General features: G+C 39.3%; 1 protein-coding gene across 1 annotated transcript in view; it reads left to right on the forward strand.

Moving 5' to 3' along the window:
* The first annotated feature begins 1,234 nt into the window (after positions 1–1,234).
* large1 (LARGE xylosyl- and glucuronyltransferase 1) overlaps positions 1,235–18,912 on the forward strand; it is a 72,658-nt gene continuing 54,980 nt past the window's right edge. The window contains exons 1-5 of the mRNA XM_088003227.1: positions 1,235–1,403; positions 2,863–3,161; positions 9,751–9,833; positions 13,387–13,510; positions 13,684–13,855. Coding sequence (XP_087859353.1) covers positions 1,298–1,403; positions 2,863–3,161; positions 9,751–9,833; positions 13,387–13,510; positions 13,684–13,855 — 784 coding nt within the window. The 5' untranslated portion in view covers positions 1,235–1,297. The remainder of the gene's footprint in view (positions 1,404–2,862; positions 3,162–9,750; positions 9,834–13,386; positions 13,511–13,683; positions 13,856–18,912) is intronic.

Here is an 18,912-nt window from a genome sequence, read left to right on the forward strand (position 1 = left end):
TGTCATAATAAATTATTCGGTATAAAAGAATAATAGAATGAGATATGAGGATCATGGACTTAACCGCAAATATAGCAGTAGTAGGATGCGGTTTCAAAACAAAATTGAATAGGTTTTCTTTGTCCAATAATCTAATATATTCCCATAGATTATATTAGAACAGTTTAATTTTTTACATTAACAGTTTGCCTTAAAATATAATTTAAATATATCCCTCTTGTTTTATTTTTTTTTAAATCCTCAAATTTTTTGTTACTGTTAATTTTCTTAGCTTTAATGAGATTCCTGTTTTGTAATGTTGTTGTTAATATAGTATTTCTTATTCTGTTTCAGAATCCATCTTTATAACATAAATCCAGTTCTTGGAATTCAAGTCAAGTTTATTTGTAAAGCATATTTCTGCAACAAAGTAGTTCAAAGTTCTTCATATGATAAAAACAGAGTAATCAGTTATGAAATATGCATTAAATATTGCATTTTGTCAAATGCCGTAATCTAAATACTCAAGAATAATCATAATCAAATATATATATTTTCAAGATATTAATCAATGCTCTAAACAGGTGAGTTTTTAGCCTTGATTTAAAGGAACTCAGTGTTTCAGCAGTTTTGCAGTTTTCTGGAAGTTTGTTCCAGATTAGAGGAGCATAAAAACTGAATGCTGCTTTTCCATGCTGTTCTGTGGATGCAGAGTAGATCAGAAAACGAAAATCTCAGTGGTCTGGAAGGTTGATACAATGATAAGTATGATAAGTATTCTCTGAGAGCCAGTGTAAGGACATTAGAAGTGGGATGATGTGCTCTGTCTTCCTACTTTTAGTGAGAATGCAAGTGTTCTGGATCAGCTGGAACTGTCTGACTGATTTTCTTAGGAGAGACTTAGGAGAGACTGTTGCAGTAATCAATAAATCTAAACTCATGGATGAGTTTTTCTAGAGCTTGTTGGGACATTACTCCTTTAGACCTGGAAATGTTTTCCAGGTGACAGAAGACTGACTATGCAACTGTCTTCATGTGCTTCAGGTCTGACTCTACCACTTCACCCAGATTACAGGCTGGTACCTAGCTGTAATAACTGAAGCTGTGAAGAGACTCTAGATCATTCCTCTTTGGAGCCAAAGATAATTACTTCAGTTTTGTTTCTGTTCAATTGGAAAAAGTTATGGCACCTCAACCCATTGATTTCTTTTCTTTCAGTAAAAATGTTACAATGGGAGAAAAATTGTGAGAAATCAAGTGGACAAAAAATGCTCCAGAGAGGTCAGTTTACCTCTCAACACTGACTTCAATTCAGAAGATGCTGGGAATATTTCGTGGACGAAGGAAGTTCCTGGCAGCCTCTCTTGTCTTGCTTTTCATCCCCACACTCACCTGGCTTTACCTGTCAATTGGAAATTTTCAAGGTAAGAGTGAATATTTATTTCTCTTCCATACCCCTTTCAGCCCTGGGTAACACTTTATTTGAAGGGGGTTGAATAAGACTGACATGACACTTTCATAAACATGACATAACACCTGTCATGAACATGAATAAGCCTTCATAAATATTTATGACTGTTGTCATAAAGCGTCATTCGGTAAATTATGACACTTTTAATACAAAGTTGACATTATTCAAAATGTCTTTGTTATGACAACTTGACATTAACCAGGAAATCATTACTATTTAAACTTTACCTTTAATAACATAAAGTTACCTCATTTTTAAAGTGCAATCAGTTATACTTTTATAACAAATTTATATCAGTAATGATTTCTTGGTTAATGTCAAGTTGTCATAACAAAGACATTTTGAATAATGTCAACTTTGTATTAAAAGTGTCATAATTTACCGAATGACGCTTTATGACAACAGTCATAACTATTCATGAAGGCTTATTGATGTTCATGACAGGTGTTATGTCATGTTTATGACAGTGTCATGTCAGTCTTATTCAACCCCCTTCAAATAAAGTGTTACCCAGCCCTGCAAGGATAAGCAAGTGTAAAGAATGGATGGAAGATAAAAGTGCCAATTGAACGAAAGTTTTACAAATGAGATGTGTGGTGATGCAAGTTTATTTTATTTTTAAGCTTTTGTACAAAGCAGCCTAAAGTTGTTACTTTGGTACTTACTAGTTAAGTTTTATCTAATTTGCTCATTATGTCAACTAGCTAAGAAAAACAATCTCAGGCTGGAAAGGTTTCCTTCTTGTTTCCTCTATTTTTAGGAATAATTGTCCTTGCTATTTCAAAGCTCTCTCTTTATCTTTCTTCTCTCTTCGTTGGCCTCTTCTCTTTGTTCAGCTCTACTGTCTGTATTCTTTCTTGTTTATTTGCAGTTTATTCTGCAAATGTTTCTGTTTATCTGAAAGCCTCTCTTTTTCTAAACAAAATGTTTTGTTGTTGCTTTTTTTAATGTCATCTACAATTGACATTTTACAATACTTTTCTTTTGAACAGCTTGGCGCACAGCTCCACCCTTTTACATTATATACTAATGTTTATATATTTTCTTTCTTTATTTTCCAAATAATCCATTGAACAATCTGTTTGTCACTGTAATTGCTGGAGGAAAGAAAGCTTCACCAGCATTATTGAGCAAGAAATGATTGAAACATTGCAAATACTCTTCTAGATGAAATAACAAAGAAATCTTCCACTGATGTTTTAGATCTGTGCAATAACAACAGTTTTAAGTGGTCATCAGAAACAGTTTTATTGTCTGTAGTGTGTTTTGCTATATCAGTTAAACAATGGTCAAAATTTTGGCCTACGAAAGCTTTATTGTCTCCCTTACCTAAGACTCTTTTTGCTGAACGTCATTCCTGTTTAGTTTTTGGCCTCCTGTAAAATAAATTGATCCGTCCTATAATCCAACAGTGAAGTCCTTACCCCTATCTTCATTGGAAGCACAGTCACCTCCACCACTGGGTGACGCTAATGCACGACTGGCCTTGGAGCTGAGAATCCGAGCGGTGGAAGAGGAAAACAGGGCCCTGCGCCAGGAGCTCAGTCGTCCTCTCAGGAACTCGTCTGCTTCCTATACAAACCTCACAAGCAAAGGAAACCAGAGCCGAACTCATTTAGAAGAAGGCACCAGTAACAATGATGGACAAAAGAACGCTGCTGTGGGGAACAACTCCAACTGTTCAGAACATCAGTTAGTGGATAAGTGTGAGGTGAGATAAGTCTTTGGTTTCCCTCAGGCCCATCACTCTAAATATGCCTATATTAAATCATTAGTGGTTATTGAAGCAGGAATAAAATTACAGCATTAAGAACTGTATTCAGATTCAAATTATCTTTATTGATATTCAACATAATATCAGAGATGCACTGCAGAATGAAATTACAATGCATATTAAGTCACAAACAGAAACTAGCTGGATAAACTGCAAAATAATATAAAAAGAAGAATAGAAGAATAATATAGAATAAAATAGAATAAAACCCAAATGAAAAAAGGGGAGGTTGTATAAATATAAGTGCACACGTTTGCAATCTGTGCAAGAAATGTATCAGGAATAATATGTGCAAAACAATCAAAAACAAGTAAATAATATTATGGTCCTGGATTATTTGGAGTAATTCAAAGGCCTGATGGCAATTGGGTAGAAGGTGTTGCAGTACCTTAGGGTTCTACATGACTGGCTGCAGGATATTCTGCCAGAGGATAGGAGAGAGAACAGTCCACTACAAGGGTGAGAGGGATTCTTGTCCTCAACAGATATCGTTGGTACCCACTGTACCCAGTGGGTGGCAATGTGACCTCAATCACTTTTTCACCTGGCCTCACCACTCTCCCCAGTGTCTTCCTGTGTGAGGCACTGCTGCTCTCATGCCTCTGAAAGATGCTGCTGGTAAGCACACTCTCAATGGTGCCTCTGTAAAAAGCAGTAAAGATTTATGGGCTGAAGTGTGCTCTCTTAAGTGCCTGCACAGAAAGTGCCGGCAACGTGGGCCCTTTTGACAGGGAAGCTGATGTGCAGCGACCAGGTGAGAGTGTCTGCTTATGTGGACCCTGAGGAACATTAGGTGTGTGACAATCTCCACAGCAGTATTCTGGATGTTGAACAGGGTGTCCACATGCCGTTTCCTCCTGAAGTCTATCAGCAGTTCTTTGGTTTTTCCCACATTCAGAAACAGGTTGTTATTGCTGTACCGTTCTACAAAAAGTTTCACCTCCTCTCTGTAGTATTTCTCACCGTCCTGGATGAGACCCACCGCATACTTAATGATATAATTTATATTGTACATTTTTTGTGACAGACCAGGACAAACTACAAGTTTTGTTTTTGTTTAGTTTTATATTTTTTATAAAAATTTGAAAAGTGTGGGATGGTTATCTATTCAGGCTGTTTTCCCCTAAATTAAATCACTGCCTTCATGATTTTTTTAGTTCAAAAACACACCTGTGTATATGAGTTTTATTTTCTTTTTCTTTTTTTTAATGTGGCCTGTCTGGCTGGGTGGCACTTTTTATTAAAATTATTGGCAGTGTTAAAGTGAGGCCCAAAAGATTTGCTTTTACAAGCGAGCAATACAGTTTTCAGCATGATGCTCTGCTTCATATATACACTGCCTGGCCAAAAAAAAACAACTTGCCAAACTCTAATATTTTGTTGGACTGCCTTTAGCTTTCATTATGCCACACATTTGCTGTGTCATTGTTTAGATAAGCTTCTGTAGTATCACAAGAGTTATTTCCATCCAGTGCTGCATTAATGTTTTACCAAGATCTTGGATTGATTATGGTAGAGTCTGACCACTGCACAAAGCTTTCTCCAGCACATCCCAAATATTTTGGCATTGTCATCTTGTAATATACCTGTGCCATCTGGGAAGAAAAAAATGGAATAACTTGGTCATTCATTATATTCTGGTAGTCGGCTGACCTCATTCTTTGAGCACATACTGTTGCTGAAACTAAACCTGACCAACTGCAGAAAGCAAAAATCATAGCACTGGATGCACAGGCTTGTACAATAGATACTTAGCATGATGGGTTCATCACTCCACCTGCCTCTCTTCTTACCCTAATGCACCCGTCACTCTGGAACTGGGTAAATCTGGATTCATCAGATGACATGACCTTCCTCCAATGCTCCAGAGTTAAACCTTTATGCTTCCTAGAAAATTGAAGCCTTTTTTCTGCTTAGCCTCACTGATTGATGGTTTTCTTAAGGCTACACAGCTGTTCAGTCCCAATCCCTTGAGATCCCTTCACATAATGTGTGTGGAAATGCTCTTACTTTCATTATTAAACATAGCCTGGAGTTCTACTGTTGTTTTTGTTTGTTTGTTTGTTTGTTTTGTTTTGTTTTTTTATTTGATTTTCCCAAACTTTTAAGTGACTGCCGATCACGATCATTGAGGATTTTCTTCTAGCCACAATTCTTCCTCAAAGATGATGGGTCCCCACTACTCTAGTTTTTAATAATGTGTTGGACAGTTCTTAACCCAGTTTTAATAGTATCTGCATTCTCCTTTGATAGTTTCTTTGCTTGATCCATGCCAATGATTTGGACCCTTCTCAAACAGACTGACATCTTTTCCACAACCATAGGATTTATCTTTCGACATGTTTAAGAAATGAGAGAACTCATTGCACCAGTTGGTTTTAAATAACTTGTTGCCAGCTGAAACATAATCACCTATGCAGCAATTATCAATAGGAGGCTGGTACCTTAGTTAAATCAAGGTGGTGACTTTTTGGTGGGGGGCAGGCAGTGTCCTGGCCAAAACAAAAAGAAAAGCTAAACCGAAATTGCTTTGGGTTTATTTCAAATATAATAGACACACAGATGAAAAGACAGGGAAGAACGTGAGGCAAACGGTTTAAAGCAGGGGTCTCAAATTCAATTTACCCGGGGGCCACTGGAGGCAGAATCTGGGTGAGGCTGGGCCACATAAAGGCTTCCACAAAAAACATTTAAAAAATATCCTCAAATGTCATCAACATTTAATTATTTATCCAATACATGAACTGCAGGCTTTGGCTTTGACAAAGACATGATGAGGGTGTGACAAAATTTAGGGTGCGTACACACTGCAGCCTGAAGTGACCCAATTCTGATTTTTTTTGTCAAATCAGATTTTTTTACCCGGGCGTTCACACTGCCACACATGTGTTCTGCAGTCTGAACGAGCAAACTACCTGAAAGTGACCCGCAAGGGCAGTAGAGGGCGCAATAGCGTCAGTGTTCTCAGTGTTCTGCTAAGCGTCATAAAAAGAAGTAGTGCTCGGTGTTTGCTGAAGTAAACATGGAGGCTAACGTTGGAGCTTAGCTTACATATTTGAAGTTGTTGTCCAACCGGAGCAGCATATTAACAACTTAATCCTCATTATAGTTCGTCATATTTGTTTTTCTTCCCATTTGCTTGTATCAGGATGCAGAATTTGTTGAGTATCAGTGACGTTCAGTTCAGATGAATGAGGCCTGGACGTTAGGTCGCATTTGAATCGGATACGAATCGGATAGTATTTGATTCTTTTCGCATTCGAAAAGAATGCGATCTGTGCTGTTCAGACTGTCATGAAAAGATCAGATACAGGTCGCATTACGTCAAGAAAAAAAAATCGGAATTGGGTCTCTTTAGGGTGCAATATGAACGCACCCTAAGTTTATTCCACTTGGCGTTGCTCTTGTTCTACATTTCACAGAAGTCTTTAGCCAGCTAGCAACGTATAGAGAATGTCTCGACGCGTGATGTCATTACCGCTTCTGCTTGTCACAACAGCGTGGCGATGACCGGTAGCAGTCGCCTTTTTCTGCGTTTGATTGTGGCATTTGTTAATGGTAGAAAGTATCGGAATGGCGACTGCAGGGAAGGGAAACTGGTACCAGACTGTTCCATCATCCACCGGTCTATTGTTACAAGTGTAGTGTGCATGAAGTCTGTGTAGCTTAGCCTAGCACCGAATGTCAGCTATGAGAGGAACGGCGGGCGGGACTTCCTTCAGAGGTCTGCTCACCCTGTGGGCCACACTATATTATACTGTCATACAAGGGCGTAGGTTCGGTCTAAGTTTTGGTGGGGACCTTGGTGGGGACTTTGGTGGGGACCTTGACACCCCCCAACCCCCGCAGCACAGTGAAATGCCCAAGAGCACCGAACATATTTGAGAAGGGGGGGGAAACCACATTGGCTTAATAACCCCTCCCCCCAACCATAACCATATCATACATCTTGTGTATACAAGTCATACTCAGCAGATCAGTTCAAGAACACTGGTTTGTATTCACACTAGCTTAACTTAATTTAAGACTAACACTTCAAATGCCATATTTACTGAGATAATTTCACAGTATATTTCATATCTGAGAACTAACACCTCACCTGGAGCCCTGAAGCTCCAGCCACCTCTCCATCGTTCTGCTCTGTCCCTTGCTCTGCTGTCTGAGCATCCTATGTGAAAAAATATTACATAATTAACAGACCTATTCTACCTCACATTCAGTGCTGACCTTACTATACACCGGACTTTACAACAAATGCGTTGCGTGATAGATATCTAACTTATGGGTCCACTCACTGTACTTACAGCCGACGTAGCGAAATAACTTCTAATGTCTGTCCTTTTCTTTTTTGGTGGCGACATGGTCTCGGAGACTCAGAAGGAGACGCGTGTGCCCAGCTAGCCGCCGCCTTTTGCAGCTAATCAAAGAACGTCCGACGATTCAACTGACTCCCCCCCCCCCCCCACTCCCCGACAGCACCGTTCCGACACGGTCTCGGAGGCTCATAATAAATGTCAAACTAAGAAGCTTCCGTTCCGCGCACCGCCTGTTGCTGCTAATCAAAGATCGTAGATCCACGTTCTTTGAGCCAATATGGCAAAAATTGGTCGGGACTTTTTCATATCCCGTGAATATTGGTCGGGACATGTCCCTACCGTCCCTACCCAAACCTACGCCCATGCTGTCATATCACGGTGGGGGCCATGAGACGTCCTGCGGGCCGCAATGGGCTCTTTGCACCTCAGCTTCCGCGTTCGGGGTAAAGCGGCTCGATTGTTTCCGATCCAATACAAATATCATTTACATTAGGTGCTTGCAGGGCTTGGCCAAGGTTTGTCCATCGATCCGAAGCCCCAACAAGTCAGCTGGAGAAAGGTTTTAGATGTTCGCCTCGTTATACATTCACTGACACGAAGGTGAGTTTTACTTAAACTTTGTGGCTAACATTAACGTTAGCTTATGCTAGTAGGCAATATTCTCGGACATTGTTCTTGTAAAATGTGCTATTTAAGTATCTGAACATTCTAACGGACAATGTATTTATCTTATTTTCAAGTATATTATGTGTGTTTATTGTCGTTAGTGTCACAGACTAACGGGGAGGTTACGTTCGGGCTTTTTACTTCCGAAGCCTGATAAAGCACAACAAGCCTCATAGCTTAACAGTAGCGCAGCTCGAGTGTCAGAGATCTGGTTCAGCTGTTCAGGTTCAAAGTTGCTGCTTTTAGAAAAATATGACCGTGTTGCTTCATGTCTCCGTGTTATTTCCTTTTATTACCTTTGCATGTTTCTTGTGAAGAGCTCAGATAGGACGGTGTTTACAGCAGGATGTACAGGCGGATCAGTCGCTCGGCTGTCTGGCTCTGGTCTGCTCTCTCGTTCCCATAAACTCTTTCAGGCTGAATATAGAAGTGATTCCATGGAAATAACTCAGGGAGGCTCCTTTATTTACCATCCGTATCCCCGGTAGTTTTAGGCTGATCCGGAATGAAGTGAAGGCTGCAAACTTTGCTGTGCGGCGTTAGCTGGTAGCGACAGATATTTACAAACCATCTTCTTAATTCAGGATCGCTTGGAAATTAACGAAAACTTAAAAGCCCATTATATTAGGAAGACAACAATGTTAATAGTATTGTTTTTTTGCATCTGAAATACAACTTAGTCTTTTCTACCAGTCATGGTAACTCAAAGCGGAAAAAAGTGAGCCGCATTAGCTCCTGGAGATGTGACGTCAACGCCTTAGGTGCAAAGAGCCCATTGGCCCGCGGGCCGCAAGAATGAGACCTCTGGTTTAAAGGTAAAGAATGAGATATAGGAGTAGAGGAGATGGGAAGGATAGAAAAAAATACAAGTTAACACCCTAGAAGTCTGCCTCTACACCTGCAGAAAGAGAGGAACAAAAAAACAGAACCAAGAAACCACAGTGAAAAATTTATGCTTAAACAATAACAACTACATTACCAGAAATTTCATAGTACAAATTAATGCAATATAAAATTAGAGACAAATGTAGCCTAACAGTGTATCTGAAAACACCTGAATCTTAAAAATAGGTGTGTGCAATCTAATCTGACTAGAAATGCATGTGTTCTGTGAAGGCTTCAGAAGTTTGCTATAGAACATTAGTGGAAACACAGCAGACAGGTCAGAGAGAATGTTGACACTCAAGATGTCATGTTTTAGATTCTATGTATGATTTTGTAGTTGATTGAACTGCTGCATGTTATTTTCGGCCCAATATGTTTCAAGTTAAGAGTTCAGAAAACTTTTTCAGACTGAACTACTATATTATTCTTTATTATAATTCCTCCCTTGGTGTTTAATGCAACTTCTTGACTGTATCTGCAACACCCTATCTGCTGAAAATAACTATAGTTGTTGCCTCAGAACTGCAAGTTTTTTCCCCATTCTTAACCATTCCAGCCTCTAGAATTGGATTTACATACTTTCAACACCGAAGGTATTGATGTTGAAAGTAAATAAATCCAATCAGTTTTTTTCATGGTTTTCTCTGTTCTCTCCCCAGACTATCCATGTGGCCATCGTATGTGCAGGTTACAACGCAAGTCGAGATGTTGTAACATTGGTGAAATCTGTCCTTTTCCACAGGTATGTCAACATTCATTTACTTCAAGCCCCTCTGAATTCCCCTTTCTTAACCTAAAAAAATATTAAGATTTATGCTGCTCAAGATAGTTACTACAACATAAAGAGTCACTATTTGTGTAAATAAGGGGGCATGTTATGTTCATAAATCAATATTCAAGACCTTGAATATCAATCAATCAAATTTTATTTATATAGCACATTTCAGCAGCAAGGCATTTCAAAGTGCTTTATATAGTAAAAAAAACAGCATGTGACATTGAATAAACTACTGTTTATTAAGAAAGAGAGAGATTTTTTTTTAAAAAAGATTAAAAAAGATAAAAACATTAAAACCCACACCCCTTTTAGGACTTTAGTTAAACGTCGTTTAACTGGGACTCTAACCCTCTGGGACTTTAGTCAAAAACGGTGTTTGACAAGGACTCCAACCTCTAGGACTTTAGTTAAACACCGTTTAACTGGGACTCTAACCCTCTAGGACTTTAGTCAAAAACGCCGTTTGACAAGGACTCCAACCTCTAGGTTTTTAGTTGAAACGCTGTCAACTGGGACTCTAAACCCCGTAGGACTTTAGTTAAATGTCGTTTAACTGGGACTCTAACCCACGTTTTACTCAAGGGACTCTAACCCTAATTTAGCCGTAAGCAACTCTAAACAGGTGGGTTTTAAGTTGAGATTTAAAGGCACCCAGTGTTTCAGTTGTTTTACAGTTTTCTGGAAGTTTGTTCCAAATTTGTGGTGCATAGAAACTGAATTCTACTTCTCCTCGTTTGGTTCTGGTTCTGGGGATGCATAGCAGACCAGAACCAGAAGATCTGAGGGGTCTAGACTAGCGGTTCTCAACGTGGGCGGTACCGCCCCCCAGGGGGCGTTCAGAGGACGGCAGGGGGCGCTGGTGGACATTTTTACAAAAGGGGGGCGCTGGGATTCCTTTGGGGGGTGTTTGGTCGAAGGTAAACTTTACACCTTATATGCACAACAATGCCAGTTTAGACTCTGAGCAACTTGGTAAAACTGTATTGTTTAACATTAAATCATGCTTGGCTGCAACTGTATCGATGGCAGCTCTCCTTTTATTCAGTGTTTGTAGTTTCTGTTAGCTTCTTGGCGCAGCTCCGTTCTCCTGCTACTGGTAGCTAAAATCACGATACCCTCACTTTGTATCCCTCTGAAAAATGAACCCATTTAAATAAAAAAAAATCCCTCCATGGGTGATACCACGATAGAGAGCGTTCATTTTATAGCGTTAACATCGGTGCTGTAAGTGGCCCAGTATGAAACGGATGTGATAGAACAACGGAACTTTTAAATTTCAATAATCAGAATACCGAAATTGTTTCCGTTGTTTTAAAATGTTTATGTCAGTTTGCCTTTTCCCCATCGATACGCTTCCTGACCGCCCTGCACCTTAGGGGCTTAAAAAAAAAAAAAAAGAAAAAAAGACGCGCACATTGCGCAAAACTCTGAAACAGGAGAAGCGGGACATAAAACGGAGCGACGAACTAGATGTGAATTATGGCATAAAAACAGAGAATCCGACGCTGAACAGTGAAAAATCAACACATGATGTGAAACATGACGATTAGGCGGCGCAGCAGGTGATGAGTGAAGATTAATGATGGTGAGCGTCAATACATGATAAAATAAATGTAGCAACAGGAAAGAACTAAAGTGGACATAGCAATAAACCAAGAGAGGATAATTACTGATCAAAGGAAACTAAATGGAAATGAATGAAGAACAAAATGCAAGAATAAACTAAGAAACTAAAGTAAACACAGAGGAATAAACTGGTATGGCAAGACCTTTAGAGCAATAATTAATACAGAGACTGATGGCAAGAATAAACAGACACTATTTCCAGATAAAAGGTTAAATAATATTGTTGAAGTGCCATGGGTTTGTTGACGCCATATCTGATACTGAGAATAAATATCTTACAGACCATAGCAGTAAATAACTTATCACTTATTTATGTTTTTAATTAGATTTGATATATTTATTTCTTCAATATTATTTTTCATGTCGGTGTTAATGTCATGAGGCTGATGACTCCATGACACTTTCAATTTGACTCATTAGGATTTGATTAAGAACCAGATTTGTTCTTTGTAATTTCTGTCCAGTAAAACTATTAATCTATAAATCAATAGACAGGTTTATATAAAGATATAATCAATGTTTCTGTCTCATATTTCTATGGCATTAAAAGGATCTGGAACTTTGTTTTTCCACTGAAAGCTCTGGTTTGTACAATAAATGTCATGCGGGTGAAATTTTATGGATGATACTCTGATGTCCCATTCTCCTGAAGGCAGCACAGAGCTGCGCCACCAGAAACTGACAATCACTGAAGAGAAGAAGAGTTATGATTAATGTAGTTACAGTTCTATCCATGTTTTAATGTTGCAGAGTTCAGTCGGTTTGAAAATAGTTCAAAGTTTAAACTGGCATGTTGAACATCTTTTATCTGATCATTTTGTGGAATATTTAACAACTAGAAAATGGCACAAAATAAGAATATTTTTTTCCACTCTGATTGGCAGCTGTTAGGCCTACCAATTTTAACTTGAATGTTCATTGCATTTTTTGTAAACACCTGTGAAAATAATTGCTATTCCCATGGCTTTTTCTTCAATGGGAAATTATTTTTGATGATAAATACAGAAACAAGCAAAAAATCAAAACATCTACAGTAGTTAGTGCAAAGTAGCCTGCAAATTATTTGGTGGGGGGCGGTGAGGGACCTGGATAAGGGCTAGGGGGGCGCTGGCCCAAAAAAGGTTGAGGAACACGGTCTAGACGGTTGGTACAGCAATAACAGATCTTTAATGTATTGTGGTGCTAAACCGTTCAGTGATTTATAAACTAACAACAGTATTTTAAAATCTATTCTTTGAGCTACAGGGAGCCAGTATAGGGACTTTAAAACTGGTGTTATGTGCTCTATCTTCCTGGTTTTAATGAGAATGCGAGAGCAGCGTTCTGAATCAGCTGCAACTGTTTGATTTATTAGTCAGATCTGTGAAGACGCTGTTGCAGTAATCAATGCAGCTAAAGATAAACGCATGGATGAGTTTCTCTAGATCTCGCTGAGACATAAGTCCTCTAATCCTGGAGATTTTCTTCAGGTGATAGAAGGCCGACTTTGTGACTGTCTTAATGTGGCTCTGAAGGTTCAGGTCAGAGTCCATCACTACTCCCAGGTTAGGGTTAGGATATATGAAAAAAGAATGACCAGTCAGGACAGTCTGATAGATCTTTGATGATATCAGATCACAGTGTTAGGAGAACCTCTGTCAGACCAGAGAGCCAGGGCACCTTTCTGGGCTGGAGTGGGAGATGGAGGGTTGGCTGGGTGTACTGATTGACCTAAGTTACAACTTTCAATAGATGCAATTCAAATCCCTCTGTGATGAGGTGTGAAGATGTGGGATTGGGATATTATTAAGACTTTGAAATCAAAGACTCTTGACTCTTTTCTGTCTGGTTTCTTTTTTAGTGTTCTGCAGAAAATGATTATTAGTATTTTGTTGTATTCTTGTGTCTTCAGACGGAATGCTCTTCATTTCCATTTCATCACAGACTCTATTGCAAAGCAGATTCTTTCCTATTTGTTTCATTCTTGGATGGTCCCTGCTGTCAGGGTGAACTTCTATGATGCAGATGAGCTTAAGGTGAGAAAAAATATCCTCATACTTAAGCAATTCCCAACTTTCTTCAGAAATTCTCAGTGGAGCACTATCACTTTTACCAGTCTGTACTGTATCTGTGTTTTTCTTTTGACAAAGTCTGAGCTCTGTACTCTTTGGTCCTTATGGAAGTGATGGTCTTTGCTCTGTTGTTTCAGTCTGAAGTGTCATGGATACCTAATAAACACTACTCTGGTATCTACGGACTAATGAAACTGGTGCTCACCAAGACGCTACCCATGAATCTGCGCAGGGTCATTGTTCTTGATACAGACATCACTTTTGCCACTGACATTGCTGAGCTCTGGGCTGTCTTTCACAAGTTTAAAGGTAAGTTGATGGAAAAATTATTCATATAAAATTTTTTCACTGATGTCACAAATTGCTTCACAAGAAGGGTAGCCCAACTAAATACACAGCTCTGTGTAAATACACACTTATCTCTTGTGGGGTTGTGAGGGGTGCTGGTATCTATCTCCAGCGGTCAATGGGTGAGAGGCGAGGTACATTGCAGACAGGTCACCAGTCCATTTTAGATACAGAAAACAAAACATATAAAAGCTCAAGTCAAACAAAAGACTAGGGGGACTTTTGTTGTAACAGGTTTAAATCAGTTTCCCATCAATATGTCAGTGCCTGCTCCGCACCGTAAGGGGTTAAAAAAAAAGCACATTGAGCCTGCAGGATATTATCGGAGGGTATGTACGCACAAAACTATCACTGCACCTGACCCGCAAAAACACAACCAAACCTCACGGGCATTATGTGCGTGTCACACAAAACCAGCACATACCTAAACCATACAAATACGGCACATGCACATTATGGGCATGGCCCACTAACACAGCTGACTTTTATTTTATTTTATATTTTTACAAATTCTAAATAAAGCAAAGCCTACCCGTGTGATACATGGGAGGTAGAGGATGAAGATTAACAGGTTCAGGTGGTGTGTCTGAGACTTCCACAGGAGGATAAGGTGAAGGAACAATGTTTGATTAATTTCTACTCTTTTGGCAAATGTTTCTACTAGATTTAAATGTTTCACCTGCAGTCTTTAGTGCGATGCTCAGGAAAAGTGCAATAAATGTCAGTAGGGTCGTGCAGAGACCTTTTGAGGGGGAGGGGGCTCAAAGTTAAAAAAGGGCACATTGAACAAGAAAACACCGTAGAACAACATAGCAACAACCCATATTAATCAATAATTTAATTGGATCCTACTATATCATTGCCATCATGTGGGGACAATGCAAAGCAAATGAAGTATATTTTCCCCAACAGGTATAGTGTTACTGTTTCTGCTGCTGACAGTCCTGGAGGACTGAGTTGAACTGAGACTGTAGCTGTTAAACAGGGTTAATTTGCTGCCATTTTACTAATTAAGCCCTAATAATATCTATTTAACCTCTACAACAACTTGACTGCAGACTGCTTTATAGATCTAAAAAGCTCAAAGGGGTTAACTCTATATAATTTTTTTTATGTTAGCATCTCTGAGATGTAGAATTGTAAGACTGGGATATCAAGGCAAAGAAATCTCAGTAGCGGCTGGAAATAGTTTAATTGTAAAACAGACCATAGATCTAAACCTGTAGCATTCATTTATAGAGAATGACAGTGTTATTGAATTTTATTTAATGCATTCACCTGAGAAAAAGAAAATGTACATTTAGGATTTAATTAGAAAGTTTACTTTGCAAAAGTTTAAAGAATCATCTTGATAGTTTGTTGCGTTACCATGGCTACAGTATAGTGTAACCTTTGTGTTTGAGTGGGGTTTGTTCACAAATACATCACAGCAAACAACCAATAATCAGTGATTGATTTTAAACTCAGCCAATAAACCTGGTCTCTCTCTCACAGATTTCACCTTATCTATATTTAAACGTTAGTGATGCTGAGGTTCTTAGTAGGAAGGGTTTCGGGGGGCGGGAGTTCTAATTATTGCTACAGTATTTTCTCTGATGTTTGATTTGTGAACTCCAATTGCTATGGGCCGAATCTTCCTTTAACACTTGAGGTTCTGCAATAACTTCTATTTACAGCCGCTCACCTCCAGTCCAGATCCCGTCAGCAGCGGCTTTAACCCGCTTGGTAGTAACGTAAAGGAAAAGCAGAGCGAACAGAGACCAGGTGGTACCAGGGCTTTGAGGTGCGTCGTGACTCGCGGTGACAGTCGCAGTACCGTGTCTTATGTCAGGATATCTGATAAAGAGAGACATTCTTTATATCTGTCGGTGGCACCGACTCAGACTGCCTGTAGCGAACCGGGCATTTATCAGCCTGATTAAGTTAGTCAGAAGTTTTCTCTGCAGCCGAAGCATTTCTGTGTTTAGGGGCGAGGCGGGTTTTTTCCTGCTATTGCGAGGACAATTATGAAAATATACATAGGAACAGTTTTTCTAACGTCAACATCAGACCTACGTTTTTATTCACAAACCAGTGTATGAAAAAAATATTCTTGCCCATAATTTGATAGAGCGCACAGATCCGCCCGCTCCTCCTCACCATGGACCCAGTGTCTGAACAACAACAGAGGAACTGAGAATCATTGTTAGTCTTTGGGCAGCCAGACTAGTTTATTTTTGCTAAATTATTATGTTTAGCTAAATATTATTGCTGAGGGGCACAAGCAGGCCTTCTGACATACAGATTAAAAAAAAAACAACCTCAAAAAGGACACTAAGAATAAAGGGGCAGGGGCTCAAACCTCTTTCGCCTCCCTTCCCATCCACCACTATGTGAGTTGACAGTTTGAACAAAAAAAAAAAAACTGCATTCAGTTTGAACTTCTGTCAAGGGGATGAGTGACCGTCTGGTTTACAGACTGATATATTTACTGTCCTTATCTGGAGGCCCTAAGCTGTCATAATTTAACAAAAAAAGGTATATTACATATAATTTTTATCGACCTTGAAAGCCCATTGGGTGATTTCATTGACGGACATTGGGCTGCTTATCCAATGAAATCCCTCAGTCCTCCTTGGCCCTCTAAGGTTATAAATAGCGCGAAAAGTGAACGGACGAGAAGGGGCGGGCCAGAAAAAGTACAACAAAAGCTAAAAAGCGCATAAGCCAATTCAGAAAAACGTGTCAAACTATCTGATATGTTAATTACCACACAAACTTTTACTGCTGCAGCATATTGAGGAGCAGAGAAGGAGGTAGAATTAACTATTCAGGGGATTTATTATTGTCAGCGGAGGATGATGAGAGAGACGTGACGAGGGACAGATTGAAGAAGAGTTCAGATTAGTTGCTGCCGGTAAGAAAGTGAGGGAATGTTCCTCATGAAGAGGCAGCGTTTCATGCAGGAGGTGTGTGTGAGAGTCCGGGAGGGGGAAGCTTACACCTACCTGGTGTACAGTTGTAAAAAGGGTCAATCACACTGGAATCAGGATCTACGTCAGTTTATTCAAGACAGTGTGAGACACAATTAACGATCGGGTATGGTACACAGTCATAGTCAGATCCCAGCAGCTTCTGCTTTTTTTATATTAAGTGGAATAAAGAAAAATAAAATCGTGTAGAAATCAGCATCAATGAAATATGTTAATACATAATATAAAATAATACAAATAAAAATCTAAAATATAATGCAAAACTCAAAATTCTTACTTTATGCAAAAGAATGCATAAAGGACCTATTCTGTAATAAAGTAATGAAATTAAAAGATATAAAACTATAACAGAAAACTGTGTATCCATCACATACCTGCAAGACACTGTGAGACACACTCAATGATCGGGTATGATCAGGGGCGCGGTAAAGGGGTGGAAAGTGATGACAATTCTAGGGGCCCTGACCAGCAGGGGGCCCTCCACAATTTAATTATTTATATTTTTTTCATAGAAATAAAATAAAAATATTGGGGTCCTGTCAAATACAAAATTAATCATATTGTATTTTCAATAATTGTTTTTAGCAGTAAATATTTAATGTTACCCCTCCAAGACCAAAAAACATCCGTTTTTGCCCTGCACCCCCCTGGATCTGCATGAAATGGTTCGTTCTTGCTTGGACCGCTACAGGTGACGCAGCTGCAGCCAGTAGAAACTGCATCTGCATACAGCTTCCACGAACGACTGAAGCAGTTACTATGCTGCTAAGAAAAGTTATAAAACAAAATAGAGAGAGGGAGAGAGAGAGAAAGGCAAGAGTGTTTATAACCCAGTTTTTCTCCAAGAGAGGTGAGTAGACTGTGTGAGATTATCAACCATTTAGCATAGTTAGCTTAGCTACAAACTACTGTTTGCCTCTTTTTCTCTAGCATTTAATGAATTAAGGAAAAAAATTACCAACATATTCATATATTTAACTTGTTCCCTGTGCCTTTTACCACTTAACAACAGAGGAGTCAGTCAGCAGCAGTTTTAACCCACGTCCCTCCTGACCTGTCCTCCCCTAAGTGAAATTAAAGCTGCAGTAACTTTTATAAAAATATTATTTTACACATTAGTTGAAACTGTCATTGTGTTGTGACAGTATGGTATGAGACGTAATCTGTGAAAAATCTATTTTCTCTGTTTTCTGCCAGTGCTAGAAACATCTATCTAGAAACAACCAGTCAGTGGCAGGAGAGTTTTCGTGCTGTCAATCACAATCTTATGTGGTGCTGCTCATCCTTCCTCCCCCTTGATTTATGCCGTGCTGCAGCTAGCATAGCACAGAACTGTGCAGATTCAAACTGTGAATGCTCAGTTTAGTTAGCATAGCTACCAATGATGGCAGATAACGGTTTCTTGTAATAAGTTGTTTCTCCACCATTAGCATATTTAGCAGTGAGTGAATGAGGCTAATTGACAGCACTAAGAGCGTCCTACTGGTTCTGACTGGTTGTTTTGGTCAGAACGGTGCATTGCTTTAACCAGCAATAGTAATTCAGGAAGGAGATGGAGGAGATTGATTGTTTTCACAGATTATCTGTCTCATAACAAACTGCTACTGCTGCTTTAACAACTATGGAGAAAACTTTTTTTTTTAATTAAAGTTATCTACTGCAGCTTGAATAAAATGCAACTACATAGCATTTTTGAGAAGTCTGGATTGCTTTATGTGTAGTTGCACGTTGCTTTTGACTGTTGCTCATGGGGAGCGACATTTCACTAAAACTAACAGAAAAAATGTAAGCAACCTACTTGCATACTGTATGTGGACTGTTGGATGTTAAATTCATGACCAGTAAATATTGTGCTAATTATCAGCATTGAACCAAAGAAAGCAAGGCAGATGCAGGCCTTTAAAACTGTGACGCTTCTTTATGGGTCAAATAGACTCAAAAAATTGTAACAGCAGCTGCGCAGGGGGGCCCAAACAAATTTTTTGTCAGGGGGCCCACGATTCCTGGCAGCGCCCCTGGGTATGGTACACAGTCACAGTCAGATCC

Source organism: Poecilia mexicana, unplaced genomic scaffold (assembly GCF_051168715.1).
Source record: "Poecilia mexicana isolate PSO_F unplaced genomic scaffold, ASM5116871v1 scaffold_23, whole genome shotgun sequence".
NCBI classification, from domain to species: Eukaryota; Metazoa; Chordata; class Actinopteri; order Cyprinodontiformes; family Poeciliidae; genus Poecilia; species Poecilia mexicana.